The sequence below is a fragment of the Mytilus trossulus genome, chromosome 7 (genome assembly GCF_036588685.1).
Source record: "Mytilus trossulus isolate FHL-02 chromosome 7, PNRI_Mtr1.1.1.hap1, whole genome shotgun sequence".
NCBI lineage: Eukaryota > Metazoa > Mollusca > Bivalvia > Mytilida > Mytilidae > Mytilus > Mytilus trossulus.
Genome location: NC_086379.1, coordinates 35,147,301 through 35,165,228, shown reverse-complemented (window position 1 = coordinate 35,165,228; position 17,928 = coordinate 35,147,301). Strand labels below are relative to the sequence as shown.

General features: G+C 32.0%; 1 protein-coding gene across 1 annotated transcript; it reads right to left on the bottom strand.

Moving 5' to 3' along the window:
* Positions 1-334: 334 nt before the first annotated feature.
* LOC134726981 (neurogenic locus notch homolog protein 2-like) lies at positions 335-15,783 on the bottom strand. Its single transcript, XM_063591375.1, has 6 exons — positions 15,455-15,783; positions 13,508-13,684; positions 9,388-9,501; positions 2,130-2,375; positions 1,132-1,329; positions 335-798 (listed from the first exon to the last, which is right to left on the bottom strand). Exons 1-6 carry the CDS (start codon positions 15,618-15,620, stop codon positions 614-616), a joined length of 1,086 nt encoding a protein of 361 aa, XP_063447445.1. The 5' UTR covers positions 15,621-15,783; the 3' UTR covers positions 335-613.
* Between the last annotated feature and the right edge of the window lie 2,145 nt (positions 15,784-17,928).

The window sequence follows — 17,928 nt, the reverse complement described above, 5'->3', positions numbered from 1 at the left end:
AATGATTGAAATCTTAATAGCGAGCATGCTTCTACACGCAAGCTAAAATTAATTTTACAGTGTTTTCATGACTATAATTGCCTGAATTTACTTCATTTGAACTCTGTTGGACAGTTGTCTTTATGATAATTAATTTAGATCTCCTCATTTTCATATGATCTAACCCAAAACTTCAAGAGAGACTTATAACACTGTCGCATGAGCTTTTACATGATTTACATAAAATATACAATGATGGTTGTAGTACTACCTGGGATTGTTTTTTGTTGTGCTAGTTCATAAGTATGCATTTTGGGGGTAAATCTGTACCCTAAAATATTTTTGCTTTTTTTTATCTTTAGATTAACTATTGTGGGTTTTCTCAAATAAAAAAAAATGCGAAAACGTTAAATATGATATATTGTAACTTCTTTTTCTCGAAGGTTCCTTTTATGAAGTTTACGATATCCAGCATTTCGAATAAAACGTTGAACTGCTTATTAATGTATCAGTATGAAAACAGATTTACATTTTGTAAATAATTGGCTAACATAGAATAAGTACAATTACATGATTATATATGAATTTTGAACAAAGTCAAAAAAATAAGAGGACGTATATTCCAAACCGTCGTTTAACACTTAACTGACACATTTTCAGGAATACATTCTTTTTGAAACTTTTTACAAAATTGTCTGAAATGAGATTGGCTGAGTTTATCTATGTAATACTCCTGCATTTGTCTTCGATCATCCGTACAACTTGAATACGTTGGACCATTAGCATATCCTCCAGCTGCATGTAAATGTGTAGTTGTCACTGAAATAAAACATGAAAAAGATACAACATGTGTATATCCTTTAAAATATAGAAAAGTTCAGAGTATGTTTTATTATTAAGATATATTTCTCAAACTTTACATTAGCAGATTTACATGTACCTCGATATATGATAGTGAAAAGGCACCTACGGAATCAATGCGTATTCCTATGGTTTGACCCTTTTATATCAATTTTTATTTTTCTTTAAAATTCAACATAAACATACATGAATATTTTTAATGCAACCAACTAATTTAGCAAAGGTTTGAAACAAACAAAGATTTTAATGTTCTTAAGATAGTCAATAAATGGTCTCATTGTAATATTTTACCTGAACAATTGGGTATTGTATTTGAGGGCATCCATGTTCCAGAAGCTCCACAAACATAAAAGTGATCCATCATCACACCACGTGGAATTGTGTAAGATTCTTTACATAAAAATCTACAAAACTGTCCATAATCAGTTTTCCAGTTGTTGCATATTAACGCCCCGTTCTCTGGAACATTGATTGTAGGACATGGGTTTGCTAGAATATAAAATTGAATAAATATTCTTCGATCGCGAAAGGAAAACTGAGTATTAACTCTAAATCATTGTTAATATTCAAGTGGTTACACAATATTCAGAGAAATTACTAAGCATCTGTTAAATTAATGTCTGTTAGATAAAGGCAATAGTAGTATACCACTGTTCAATTTTCATAAATCGATTTAAATGAAACTAATCAAAAATGAGGGAAACAAATCAACTATAAGTGGGAAAAACAGAACAACAGAAACACATACTGCTTCTAAAAGGAACGTCAGCATACATCTAAACGAAAACGTGATGACAAATGTTATATTCTTGACTTGGTACAGTACATGTACATACATATACCAAAAATTCTTCATTAAATTTATCTATCTGCATATCCTATGTTTATATGTACATGTATAACGGTTAGCGTTTTAGAACTGTACAATAACAAAGCATACGATAAGATATAATGTATATAATCGATTTTAGTTTTGCTATACATATGTATCTAAAATAATATTCCAGTGGTCTGCCACATACCAAATTTATAAGAACCCTGATACAATAAAAAGAATAACATCAAACATTGATTAAGATATGAATTAAACACCTGCACCTCTGAATGCTTGAATCACTACCTTTACGTTAGTACAAAAAGTTATAAAGATTAGGGTATGGGCGGAAAACAACTATTGAGTTTGTCATCTCTTAACTCGCAACTTCTCCATCTACAAACGCATTCATTTATAATCTATAATTCAATAAGATATCATAAAAAATACACCAAAAATGATTAAACATACTTACGCCTTAAACTGATGCTGAATAAGCAGTTTGTACTTAAACCGGTTTTTTGTTTGATAGCTGTATAGCTGACCTTAAAATCTCCCCATGGAAATGTGAACTCATTTGAAGGGTAGTTTGATGTAACCTTGACTGCATTATGATGTGGATCAGTGAATGAAGGTATCTGCCATTTTACTAGATTTTCAAGTGCTGCTGTTGTTATAGATTTGTCACTAGAACAATTTGTCATTACTGATGGATGTATATCTAGAAGAAAGAGTTGTCAGATCATGCAAACAACAAGTTACTAAACTGTACAAACAAAATATATTAGAATTAGAACCAATTGTTCATAAAACTATTGAATATCTTTGTTCCTCATGTTTGATGGATAAGGTTAAAGTCAGTTTTTATACAGATATATGCCCAAAATGTTTTTGACAAAACTGTAACCTTCGTGTTAAAACGGTGCTAAAGAATATCTGGTCCTGTACATATTAATAAAACAAATAGCTTTTACTATTTTATGGTGAAATAAAAGTCATGATCAGCTTCAGTTTAAACAGTTATTTTCAATTTTATATTACATTTTACTTCTCACTGATTCTATAAACAAATAATTTCTTATTGTTACATGAAAAAGGTTTAAAAATTGCAACTGTCTGTCTTCCCAAGGTCATTTTTGTATTACCTTTACTATTAGATCATCTGTCTCCCTACCTTATAAAAAAAACTAAATGATGAAATCATGTACCAGTATACCATATAGCAAAGACCAAGTTTCTTGTGTGTATGGTAAAGATGAAATCGTACAATATGACAGATTTTGAATATGAAATAGAAAATCCCTCTTAAAAGTAACCGGACCACTTAGTTGCTTTCAGTAATAATTTGATGGCAAAATTAGGTCGATTACTTTTACGGTTTCTGCGGAAATTGCAAAGCATACCCAACTATATCAGTCCTATTCAGGACCGATAACTCTGTCGATAGATATTATCGGGTATACAATATTGTTAAAACCAGACCAATCGTATTATACGTCTCTGTTGGAATGTATACAATAACTTTTTTTTACGCAATTTAAACTTTATATCGATGCATTGCCTGGATTAAGCTTTAAATATTGAATTAAAAAATAAATAATAATAAAATCATATTCAATGATCGAAATTCATTTAAATTAAAATTTGAATCAGAATATTTCTTTGAAATAATTATAGAAACATATAAATATTTGAATGCCTTTTAAGCAATAAATATTTTTTTAAAGAAATTTTCATAATATTCATATTTTCCTGAAGTTTATTATGAACCATACTTCTTCTGATGTGACACGGGAAGATTTGTACATTTATGAAAACATTTGTATATCACAAAATTTAAACTCTGGTAAAACATGTATACACACTGACAGGATGTTGAATGTCACCTGGTTGCTTTTGGTTTGCACGTCTACCTGACAAGATATTATGATGTAACATTATAATCCAAGTTAGATTTCACCTGTTCGGTCAACGAATCAAATTTTGAAGGTATAGAATATTAATATATTATAAATTAATTGGACATTATTTTTATTTCTCTTAGGATGAATTTTTTTTATGTTTTTGTTTTAAAAGAAATGTATAAATATATTTCTAAAGAAAGATAAAATATACAGAATACTTGGATACACCTTTAAAAACGAAGAGAATATTTTTTATTATAGATATTGAAACTATTTTCTGGTAACAGTATCTCCTAGATGAATATCTGTCAAAATAAATTTTCCCGTGTCACACTTAATAATATATTTTTTTTTATTAAGAGATTTTGAAATCAAGGATATTGAAATATCACTAAAGGAAAATAACAGAATCATCAGAGATTCTTTATAAAAAAATAGTTATAATCTAGGAAAGTCTTACTATAGAATTCATTGATGTGATGCAACATTTTCATAGGATACATCAGCCGCCATTTTGAAAAATCTCGGAAAATTCCCTTTTTTAACTCGATGTTTGACCGAATTTGCCCTGAAATTAAACTGTTTTAAGTACTATTCTTCGCCAGCTATATGTTTAAATATACTTAATCGATTTGCAAAGTTTGTGTTTTATTTACAGAATTTCTTTATTTGTTATAAAAGTAGACATGTATATCGGTAATTTAGCATTGAGTCAACGGAGAAATGACGAGAAAAAGTGCATGTTTTACGATTCCGATTTGACCGAATTAAATCAAAAATTAAACTGTTAAGACCAACATTGTTTGATAGAAATATGTTTGAATATCAAGGATTGATTTGCAAAATTAAGAAAACGGATCAGGTTTAAGAGAAAATTAAACTTTATTGAAGCATATATGCATTTTGTATGGGGAAATACAATACAAAATGGCGGCTTTTATACGTCACAAAAGTCACGTGATGTCTAACTTAGTTGGATATGAACAAGCCCAAATGCTTTAGCATTAACTGTAACTTCCTGTATAAGGACTAAGGATTGTAATTGATTAGAATATAGATGAATTATTATATTTTATTTACGGGCTACTAAAATGTTTGATTTTCACCGACAAACCATTAATATCGAACACACAATAGTAAACGGCAAGATAACTCACATAAGAAAAAGTTTGCAATTTAAAAATGTGAGTTTCAAAACCATAATAACTGTTTAATTTCAAATACCAATATCTAATCGACATCTAACGGAACAAAAGTGGCGACAGAAAAAAAACCTATGAAATCCAAGGTAATGCGACGGAAAGAAGGAATGATCAAATATAAACTCTGCATAAAATGTAATTGTTCAGAACATTATTGAATTGATAAAAACAATATATATTTAGCTGGTCAAGGCTATGTAGGATTTTTGTTGGTCGTTTCTTATACAACATATCCTCTGAATCGGGGGAATGGGAATAATGAAAGTGCGCTCATAAAATAGTTTAAAATAGTTTACCCTTCCGGAGCACCTGAGATCACCCTTAGTTTTTGGAGGGGTTCGTGTTGTTTATTCTTTAGTTTTCTATGTTGTGTCATGTGTACTATTCTTTTCTGTTTGTCTTTTTCATTTTTAGCCATGGCGTTGTCAGTTTGTTTTAGATTTATGAGTTTGACTATCCCTTTGGTATCTTCCGTCCCTCTTTTAACAATTTGTATTTGTACCAAGGCTTGCTCATGGGTTGTCCGCTGTTGCTTGTCGTTGTGTGTGTTTTCCCAGAGGTTTTTAAAAAGTCTACGTGTCATCGTAAGTCCATCGTAAATAAATCGTAGGATTTACAGCCGTTTCACAAAGCCGTCGTAAGTTAAGATGATCGTAAATAATGCATAAATCCTGGCGTAACTTACTACAGCTATATACCCAGTCGTAACTCCATCGTTTTTTTTCTACAAAAATGAATTAATCCATCTAACATGGCTGCAGCGTCCTTTATTCTTGGTCAAGATGCCTCAAATGTTAGAAGACGAAGAAGGATCTTCAATATTATAGAACTACACTTAAAGTCTTTCTTCGTTTGTTTATTTGTATATGCAAGCAACTTACTTAATGCAAATCTAAGGTATTAATTATTGTTTACTCATCTTATTTCCTACCGGCGTACGTCTTAAAACAATTTAATAAATAGGCTTTTTATCACGTCCGCGTTCTGAAATCTATTTATAATTATATCACTACAGGCACAGTGGTAATCGATAAAACGTTTAAAGAAGGATGCTTTATTCCCATTTTTAATTTATGTGTACAATATAAATCTGAAATCAGTGTTTCACCATGTTCACAGTCAAACCAGATAATAATTATTTTTTTGTTATTTCGGCCAAAAAAGAAATGTATTTTAATTAGAATATCGAAATAAATATCTGACTGTTATTAGTTTCGTGGAATTTATTGCAACTATTTAGATATGTTACTGTATGCCTTTCTAGTGACTATTTTTGGATCGAATTTAATGTAGATCATATATACAAAAACTAATAGGGGAGGGGTAAGCTGCAGATCAATAAGACGTTGTGTAGATGCGACAAGTTTTTAAAAAATTAATACAGTAGAAAAAAAATTGGAAGGGGGAATGGAAGTTAAAGATTGAAAAGTGAAGCCTTTTTTTCTGTTTACTTTATATATTTTTTATTTAGGGACATTGCCACATGCACCTGTTTCTACCAATGGGAAGGTCGACTATCAATATGTAATATATATATGGATTGTTGACCTTCCCATTGTTAGATCGAAACAAGTGCCTGTGCACATCTCTCCTCGGTCCATCTTCTTTTATGCATATTATTTAGGGAAAGAAAGACAATTATTCTATACACAATAGCCGTTTTAGCTATACAAAACTGTTGGAAATGTAGGTTATACGTAAATGACAAAGACAAACTAAGGACATCCAGTAGACAACATAGTATAGTAGAGTTTTCAACATCTATGTTCCACACCGTATGCGTACTTTTTCAAAATACGCATACGTCGGACTGTTCGCGTACGGTCTGCCAGATTTTAAGAAGTTGGTCAAGTTTTAATACAAATAAATATATTACAGATCATCATGACATAAATCTCGAATTGATATAAAAAGTTCAATTGTAATTGGAATACAAACTTATTGCCTTGACTATTTTAATAGGTCGCGTTAATTTATTCTGGTAAGCTCCTGTATTTAGCATGAAATTCAATATTGCTCACTTAATTGAAGAAATAATGTGGTTGCAAAGTTTTTAGAATATTTAGGAACTTTTCTAGAAAAAATGTCAAAACAGCTGTTTCCTTGTGAGACAACAGGTCAATTTCTGGTTTTAATATAAAAATAAAAATTGATAGAAATGATACAAAAAAATAACATTAAATCGCAATTCTCCAAATAATGTAACAATTTAGGAAAAAAAAGGAAGAAGCCTAAATGTAAAAAAAAGTTAATAATTTAAAATTACCAATTTTTAACTACAGAAACGCGTATTTCCCGCTTTTCGTTACACTACAAAAAACTTTCCTAGGAGCCGTGGATTGCAGAATATCGTCTGTATATTTCCAAAATATTCACGTAAATTGATGGCGTCGTGTGTTAAAACAGTTATTGGCCAATCAAATCGGTATATATTATTTAATAGTCACGGTTGGGAACCCTTTAGCCCGAACTCCTGCGTCGTAAAAATTACATGCTTTGCATATTCTTTAGCTTTTATATACTTAGTAGGAAACCCTTTTAGTTGTTTGGTTGTAGCATAATATTCTCATGCACTCTTTTAAAAGAGACCACAAAAACTCTCTTTGTGGATACTCTTATAGTATTAAGCATCCTATCCCGCTAATAGGCGCTTGCATATCAGATATTTATTTGAAATAACACAAGATATATGAGGTTGTGAATGAGGTTTTCAGAATAGAGAATAATGCCCCTCTCCCCCTCCCCCCCCCAAAAAAAAAAGAGAGAATATAAAGTAAAGTTGATTAACACAATAACTAAACTCTGTGTTTTCTGCATACCAAATTAAATATTGATATACGTATATCATTTGGAATGAAATGTTGAACTAGTCCTTATAAGAACTGGTTCAATTATTTTAGCAATGCAAATTAAGTTCATTAATAAGCATCGGTATTTTCGTCTACCATTGCAGACTTAGTTAACCTTACATCCTTTTCCTACATTGTGTCATTAATTATTACAACAATGAAATTTCGTGAAAGAGTTCCGACAAAAATAACCATTGACAACAAAAAGCAATGTACAGCTGAAAAAAACATACAACAACTAGTCATACAATAAAAGAGCTATAATTCTCGATTTTTAGAACGAAGCATGCACACAAAGAACAGAAGCAGTTGAAGAGCTATCAGACCAAACATAACCTAATAAATAGCCAAATCATGCAGACGAAGATCAACTTTGTCTAATGGAGTTGAAACCTTAGTTTCTTTATAATTTCAAAATTTATGGATAATTTTAAGGAACGTCTCTTTCGCCGGAATGATTCCTACGTCTTCGGTTTCATATTTGAGAGATCCATAATTCATTCCAATTTAAAAAAACAAAAAACAAAAAAAAAAACCAATATATTTTATAGATCTGGAAGACGAATGCTCGAAGACGGATGACATTGTTTTTGATTTTTTGGGGGTTGGGGAAAACCTATTTTTCTTTCACTACGAATAAAAGTTAAATACATTTTAAAATCCGCCAAAACGACTTTATTGATAAGCATTTTTTCTATATTGGGCTATCAATATTCTTTTTGGAGACACACACAGTCAAATATATCAAACGAAACTATCCAACACAGTGAGGGTATTAGTGGCAACGAGGGGGTGCATTTCTTTGTGCTAATATTTTTTAATGCTGAAAAGATAAGAATGGCTAAAAGAATTAAAGAACAAAGAAATGCAACCCCCCCCCCCCCCCCCTCGTTGCCACTAATCTAGACCCTCACTGTGTCGGATAGTTTCGTTTAATATATTTGACTGTTTTTGTCTCCAAAAAGAATATTGGTACACAGTGTTGTTAATATATGTATTATTACTGAAGAGGTGAACACAAAGAAAAATATTGCTTGACTCACGGCTAATTTTGCTATGTATTCTAACCAAATTAAAATCGTAAAAAACTGCATTTGTGTTTAACCCATTGAATAATGAAAAAGAACCTCACTAAAAATATGGCCAAATAAACAATTAAACTTCAGACATTTCTGCATCTTATGGTATCTATTTTATAAAAAACACTCATAGACTTGGTATTATTTTTTGAAAAATACCGATTTTAGTTGAAATAATAGAACATTTTTTGAGTGGGAACTCACTTTTGTCCTATGACTGTAAGCGTCATATATCTTGAATTAATATTGAAAACGGACTAAAATTCTTTAGTTGTATTAATGTTGATATAAAAATATCGCCATAATTCGCCATCCATAATAATCATTTAAAAAAAGGTTTATTATGCCATACTCGATAAAAGTGTGGACGTGAAAGAAAGCACTCTTCTCGGTTTACGATACACTTACGATGATACACAGGACGTAATTTGCGATCAACTTAGTAGTTCTTTACGATGCCTTTGTGAAACACACGTAACGGGAACGTAGAACCACACGTAAACCGATCGTAAACTGATACGATGATCGTAAGTTAAGAAGGCTTTGTGAAACAGTGGCCTGGTGATTGGCGTGTTTTCTTGTACTATTGAATCCTTTTGTAAATGCTGTTATCCCTTAAATGCATATTTAATAATATCTATGAGTTATATCTATACAGAGAAATAAAAAATATATCCAGTTTTATTATTATATTCCTACCAACATCACAGTTTTTACCAGACCAATCATAAGTACATGTACATTGATAATGATCAGGTATGTTTGTACAAGTTGCTCCATTCTTGCATGGACCACTAGCACAGGAATTATAATCTGAAATAAATAAAGGCAACAGTAGTATACCGCTGTTCAAAACTCATAAATCCATAGACAAAAAACAAAATCGGGGCAACAAACCAAAACCGAGGGAAACGCATTAAATATAAGAGGAGAACAACGACACAACACCGAAACGCAACAGCACACAGAAACGGACCAAGCAACAGACAATACACCACGAGAATAACAAATATAACATCAAAACCAAATACATGAATATGGGATAGACAAGTACCGTGCCACGTCTTATCTCAAAAATAAGAGAAAACAGAAACGACTCAACGTTAAAATGCAACACACACACAGAAACGAACAATATTATAACAATGGCCATCTTCCTGACTTGGTACAGGACACTTTTAAAGGGGAATAAAAGTGGTGGGTTGAACCTGGTTTTAAGGCATGCCAAACCTCGCACTTTAATGGCACAGTTAAATATAACATTAAATGAAAACAAAATATTACAGGACTACAATACAAATAAAAAGCAGAACATATTAGACAAAGAAAAGCATGATTAATAGATAACAAAAAGCATCAGGTTTAAAATTCAATACGCCAAAAACGCGTCTAGTCCACACGAGACTCACCAGTGACGAAAAAAATACAAAATTGTACAGCACTGAAGATCAAAAGTTGAAAAGGTTTTGCCAAATACGGCATTGTTTGTATGCCCAGGATAAGAACATTCATATTATATAAAACAATTCACAATATTGCAAACAGTAAATTTTAACAAATGAATATGAAAGAGATATACATAATGAAACTGAAGTAAAAACTAATTACAGAAAACTGATTACAGAAAACTAAACCCGAATACATAACGCCCAGATATACAAGATCGAAAGTGAAACAAGTACAAAGTTGTACAGCACTGAAGATCAAAAGTTGTAAAGGTTTTGCTAAATACGGCATTGTATTATGCCCGGGATAAGAACACTATTATATAGAACGATTCATGCTATTGCAAACAGTAAATTTTAACAAATGAATGTGAAAGATATATTCATAATGAAACTAAAGTATTAACTTATTACAGAAAACTAAACCCGAATACATGATGCCAAGTTCAATACAGCATAGACACACCAGAATCAGTCCAGGCGTTAACGCAATTAAAAAAATGACGTCACATACGATGGCGAAAAGGCAAACGTTATGCTACATTTTAATTTATAGAATTCAGAAACAGCATGACGTCACCCATGAATCCTGGTACTTTTGATAACTATGAAAAACTATAATTTAAAAGTGAGCTAGAATTAGGATTGCTTTAAGATTATATTAAAACTAAATACTGATAATTCATTAAAACCAAATGCATATTGCAATACTTATTAATAGCAATTAACTGTAATATATATATGTCCAGTTTGTTATGAATCCAACTTCAAACGTAATTAATCGTACAAAATTAAATATAATTAATAAAGGCGGTGATTAATTTTTCTATCCGTAACACCTAAATATAATAAATAGACGTCAACACATTTGACGAAATGAGAAGATGAGAATTACAAATATAACATTAAACATATAAACTAAATACATGAATTTGGGATAACCAAGTACAGAAACACGTCTTATAGTAATACGAATTCACATACAGCAAAACAGTCACAATCGGGAATAAGTCACGTTTGGTAATTAAAAGATAAGACGACATAATGACAAACCACAATCTACCATGTGGTAAAAATGTCCTTAGCTAGTTTGGTTAAAGAGACATCATATGGATCCACCAATTCGTGATGGTGTCCATAAAATTTACGAAGTGTCAATTTTAATCTGTCCTCCTCATAACTTTGTTGGAGCAGTTTCTGCGTAAGGAGCACACTCCTGTATATGAAGTCCGTATAGTGTGAACAAGCACGTGAATAACGTATCAATTGTGATATGTAAACACCATACGAAGGGGCAGAGGGTATGTTACTGCTAAGAAATGGGAAATTGATAATTGGGAAGTTGAAATCGTCCCGTTTATCATAGATTTTCGTGTGAAGTCGTCCATCTACGTCAATATTTAGGAAAAGATCAAGGTATGAAGCAGTCCTTCTAGTATCAGTATCAGTAGTATCCTTAATTTCAAGTTCACTAGGATATATGAGATGTAAGTATTGGCTGAAGTATGGGTTGTTCAATGATAAAACATCATCAATATATCGGAAAGTAAAATTAAAGAATTTCGCAAGGTGCTTTTTCTTTTTGTCTTTTAGAAGGTTCTGAATAAATTCTGCTTCATACGAATACAAAAACAAATCAGCCAGCAGGGGTGCACAATTAGTACCCATTGGAATACCGACTGTCTGTTGAAATATAAATCCTCCAAACTCAACAAATATATTGTCGATCAAAAAGTCCAGCATTTTAATAATATCATCTTCAGTATATTTTCTGAAAGAGTCAGTGTGATTCTTTACAAAATATGAATTATTGTATCCCAAAACAAGAAATTTGTATCTACGATTCCCATTTTTATAGAAAACGCTCTGTTTTATGAGATGGTGAAGTCAATCTTTCAACTGAGCATGGGGAATAGTAGTGTATAGCGTAGAAAAATCAAAGGTTTTTATGTTGCTGCAAAACAGATCACAACAGCGAATTTAATGGCCAATGATATGCAGTATCTACTTTCTCTAAGCAAATTAGACAAAGAAAGCTGACATTGTTCAGTGTATATATGCACTTTTGATATTTTTATTCAATTACTTTTCGCCATACACGAATGATATATGTGACTGTCTGAGTTTCTTATTTCAAATGTTGTACTTTGTGTATTTTTTTTTTATAACAACATATTGTCTTTTTTTAATTTGCCATTTATATATTGAAATGTAGTGATAAATATAAAAATACAATTAAATATAACTCAACATGCAGACATCTTAAACGTTCAGGTATTTCACATCCAATCTTTTATTGTAGTATTCTTTACAAAGCACAAAAATGTCAGTATTCACCTCAAAAGCTTACAAAACCTTTAAACTGACTTATTAAGAAGGGATATAGTTACGATACTGTTGTCAGGTCATTAAAGATTGCATATTTGGCTTTTATATTGATTCACTTATAGGGTCTTTGCTTCGGAACTAAACACATTTATTTAAAAAACAGTTGTTGGCATAACAACGGGTTATGTTCTTCTCATATAGTTTATGATAGTATGATACTAAATCCCTTACGGGAGGGATTGTGCCTGATATTCATATGATGAAGACATAATCTTTCAATCAGTTTAATTGAGGTCTGGAGCTGGCATGTCAGTTAACTGCTAGTAGTCTGTTGTTATTAATGTTTTATTGTCATTTTATTTGTTTTCGTTTGCTACATCTTCTGACATCTGACTCGGACTTTTCTTGAACTGAATTTTAATGTGCGTATTGTTATGCGTTTACTTTTCTACATTTGCTAGAGGTATAAGGGGAGGGTTGAGCTCACATAAACATGTTTAACCCCGCCGCAATTGTGCGCCTGTCCAAAGTCAGGAGCCTCTGTCCTTTGTTAGTCTTGTATGATTTTTTATTTTAGTTTCTTGTGTATAATTCGGAGTTTAGTATGACGTCCATTATCACTGTACTAGTATACATATTTTTTAAAGGGCCAGCTGAAGGACGCCTCCGGGTGCGGGAGTTTCTAGCTACATTGAAGACCCATTGGTGGCCTTCGGCTGTTGTCTACTCTATGGTCGGGTTGTTGTCGCTTTGACACATTCCCCATTTCCTTTCTCAATCTTAATTAATTTGCAACAAAATATTAGAAATACCAGTTCAGTTTTACACTTAACATTGTTAGACTTGTGTCATTGTGGTCTTGAAATAAATTATATGCATCCATTTATTGTTGAAAGTCGTGTGTAAACTTCCAAATATCTTTCTTGCGATGTAAGAATCCTATAATAGAGGGCCAAATATGTGCAATATGACGTTTAGTTTTACCAAAAGTGCAAGAGGTCGATAAAGGTTATATTTAACATTGTACCACGTTTAACTTCACTCACATGCACATCGTGGTTTTCTTCCACTCCAAAATGCACGGATTCCGCATGTTCTACTAGATGATCCGCCCACCAACAGATATCCACTGTTACAGGTGTATCTTACTGTAATTCCATACGTAAATGTACCTCTATTTACTCTGCCATTTGATATAGATCCAGGATCTCCACAGTTTACCTCTGTAATATACATCAAGCTGTATTTTCCTTGTTTTATCTTGTCATTCAACAATTGTTATAAAAACAAACCACTGCATAAGAGAGAGTCGAAAGATAATAATGAGATATTCAAACGCATAAGGTGAAAATGAGCTAACAAAAGCTAATGGGGAAAAAACACAACTTATAAATCTAGAGACGTACAAGCACAAACCTCTACAAAAACCGGGAAAGACATCAGATACTCTGGAAGGTAAGAAATATTACGCTCCACATGCGGCATTAGCCGGATTGACTACTAGTATATAACACGTGTTAAAACAGACCGAATGATAAGTCTACGGTCACATTCGAGAATAAGAAAAAGGAATGATGTTTGCAACAATTTGAACGTATCCAGATCCGTCGTCTTCTGTAAAACACAGATCCTCGTGTTGGCGTCTAGAAAATTTTCGATGGAATGATCTCAACTTCACCACTTAGAACTTCTGATTAGATAGCTTCTTTGTAAGCAGCAACTCTCTGGAGGGAATCATAACAGATAATGCGAGCAGCTCTGGAAGGTCGTCTCAGCTGGGATATAAATGCTCCGTATGCAGGCGCTGCAGAAATGTTAATACATAAAATGGAAAGTTTAAGTTGTGAATTTAAAATAATGTGTTTTACGAAACGTTTTGTCCTCAACAGACTTCATCGTCAGTTTCCAAATGAAAATCAATATATAAGGTATACTTAATTGTGTCTGTTGTATCCTTTATTTTCAGTTCGAGGGGATAGGTGCGACCTTGCGGTCATCAAACATTGAATTCATTAGAAACATGTACCAAATAATAGTTTAGACGCCATCTACGGAGTTGGATGACCGTCGTGAAATATTATCTCTATAGAAGTAATTTATACGGGTATGTTCAAATAGTCAAATTGTCAAAACATCAATTCTGTACTCTTTTCCCGGAAACTGACAGAATTTGTACTTACAACATGATCATACCGACATGTTTCACGTGTGGTGGCAGGATGTACTTACCCGCCGAGATCATCACCGGACTTTTAAGCGTTCGTGTTGTTTTTTTCTGTTGTTTAGAAAACTATATATTTTTTCTTTATGTTGTTTTGTGTATTTTGATATGATGGTATCAGTTTATTCTTGATTTGTGAGTTGAATATCACTTTAAAATCTTTCGCCTATCTTTTACTGATATGATAAAGGAGCTTTGTGTACTGTTCTTGCTATTCAAATTCATCCTTTGAACTTCTAACGTTAAATCTCTATAAGCAATTATCCTGATTTTTTTATGTTTTTGTTGCAGCATTTATCTATTGATTGAGTTGATTGTTGACCGATCGACTGTTTGATTGATGAAACTATTTTTTTATAAAAAATTATAATTGATAAATTTTGAACAGGCAAACTCCTTTTATATATAGGATATTATTCTAATCTTGTTTACTTGTATATATTTATTTCTAAATATGTTTGAAAAAAGAGTGTTTTCATGATAAATAATCAAGCATTTCGAGTCCATTCATGGACATGTAGTTTCCTAAGATTGAAATTAAGAAAAAAAAACCAATCTTAACGAAATGTCTCATCAACTTGCATAAGACTAATTAATCAGCCGATAGCTAAAGTACTGCAAGTAGATCTACTATCAGTTCACAGCATGCATAGGTTGATACTGCTATTCCAAACATAATGATTTTTTGAAATTTATGGAAGCTGTTATTAAAATTTTAGAAGTTTATTCACTAGAAATATGAATTGAGACATAGAATGTTTTATATCATTACGAAATCCACAGCAATCTCCATAAAATCCTGTTACACAGCTACACGAGTAGCTATTTGATGTTCCTCCATTGTGACAAAATGTATTACATCTCGAGTAGTCCCATCCACTGCCTTTTGTTGCGCAAGTTGTGAAACCGAAGGTACACCCGGGCTCATGTGTATACATCCGTACTTTTTTTGACCGACTGCGTTCACCATTACATTCGCTATCACAAGTACTCCATGCTCCCCAATTCCTCCATTTACAGCCACATTGATCCCACTGTGAGGTCCTTTCAGTTTGTATAGATCCAACAAACAAAAGAAACGTGGCCAATAGACATTGAATTAACCTCTGAAATAAGATTTTCGGAATCCTTTTATTTTTTTTTCAAAACAGAATGTAGATAAGGAAATTTTAATTCATTTCAAATTGGTGAGGTCAAATATTCATTCATATCGATTCATTGAACACTTATTAGTTAGTTGATTTATATGTATGTGTGTAAGAAGTTGCTTAAAATAAATGAACAATTGTTCGAAGTTTATTTTAGAATAACGTGTAAAAACTGTTAAAATTTTTTTTTGTCGGATATATATTGTTTTGCAACATAATTTTAGATATCTTAAAAAACTCAAAACAGTCAATCTATGCTGGAAGGTCATACATAAACTGAATATACATTATAATGTATTATAATAAACACGTTATAATAAAACTTCATAAACACATCAAAATTGACATATTTGGAATAGAATAACCATTTCAATTAAGTTTTTGGTCAAAATATACACTATCAACAGTCTTACCCCAAAAAGCATCGTTTACACCCATTCACATCGTTGAAAACAACACGTCTTATAGCAAAATAATGTTTCGGTTAAAACTATTGCTCATCCTTAAATATTGATGACGAGATCTCAAAATGAGACTATTTGTCAGTTTTTTATAGTTTTGCACAAAAAAGAAAAAAATTGTGAAGCTTAGATGCAAAATGTAATACAATTTCAAAAATGGAAATTCAAACGAACATCGCAAGTTGAATTGTTATTATGCGGATTAAATGTAATCTTTAATTCCGAATTCAGAGTGCCAAAAAGAGGACTTTTTTTTCTTTAAATAAAATAAATATATTAAAGGGAATGAAATAAGCTATGATATTGGCAAACATTACGACAAATTTGTAAGGTTGAATAACTCTTAGGAAAATTTAACACGGAAAGTCCCTTAATGCTGTCAATTTAGAAATGTTTGCGATGTTTTTACTATTGCGAAAAATGTGACAGCGTAATAATTATAACAATAATTTAAATTTGCATTTTGAGGTTGTTTTTAAGCTCACCTGGCCCGACGGGCCAAGTGAGCTTTTCTCATCACCTGGCGTCCGACGTCGTCCGTCGTCGTCGCCCGTCGTCCGTCGTCGTTAACTTTTACAAAAATCTTCTCCTTTGAAACTACTGGGCCAAATTTAACCAAACTTGGTCACAATCTTCATTGGGGTATCTAGTTTAAAAAATGTATCCAGTGACCCGGCAAACCAACCAAGATGGCCGCCATGGCTAAAAATCGAACAAAGGGGTAAAATGCAGTTTTTGGCTTATAACTCAAAAACCAAAGCATTTAGAGCAAATCTGACATGGGGTAAAATTATTTATCAGGTCTAGATCTATCTGCCCTACAATTTTCAGATGAATCGGACAACCCGTTGTTAGGTTGCTGCCCCTGAATTGGTAATTTAAGGAAATTTTGCTGTTTTTGGTTATTATCTTGAATATTATTATAGATAGAGATAAACTGTAAGCAGCAATAAAAGTAAGAATTTCAAATAAGTAAATATGATCAAAATGGTCAATTGACCCCCTAAGGAGTTATTGCCCTTCATAGTCAATTTTTAACAATTTTCATAAAATTTGTATATTTTCACTACCATTTTCCACTGAAACTACTGGGCCAAGTTCATTATAAATAAAGATAATTGTAAGCTGCAAGAAAGTTTAGTAAAGTAAGATCTACAAACACATCACCATCACAAAAACACAATTTTTTCATGAATCCATCTGTGTCCTTTGTTTAATATTCACATAGACCAAGGTGAGCGACACAGGCTCTTTAGAGCCTCTAGTTTATGAATGAAATTCTCAATATTGCAAAAATCCAAATCTCATTTTAGTCTAAAATGACAAAATCGCAATGATAAATGCACTCAATAATTTCGATTTAGAGTACATCTTCAGAAATGGTCGGTTGAAAAAAAAACAAGATGTCAGTTTTTTTAATTATGAAATTTTTATTTTCATGTAGCAACATTCATCCAGCGCTGCGAACAGATTAAATATGTGTCAGTTAATATAATATTCCAGGACTGGAATTTCTTATAATAATTCCCTTGGTAGGGGGTTGCTGCTTACAAGGAAGCTATCAAATAAAGAGTTCCAAGTGATGTAATTAAAATCTCCCCTTCGTATTTTTTATTGACGTCATTACTAGTTGGTTG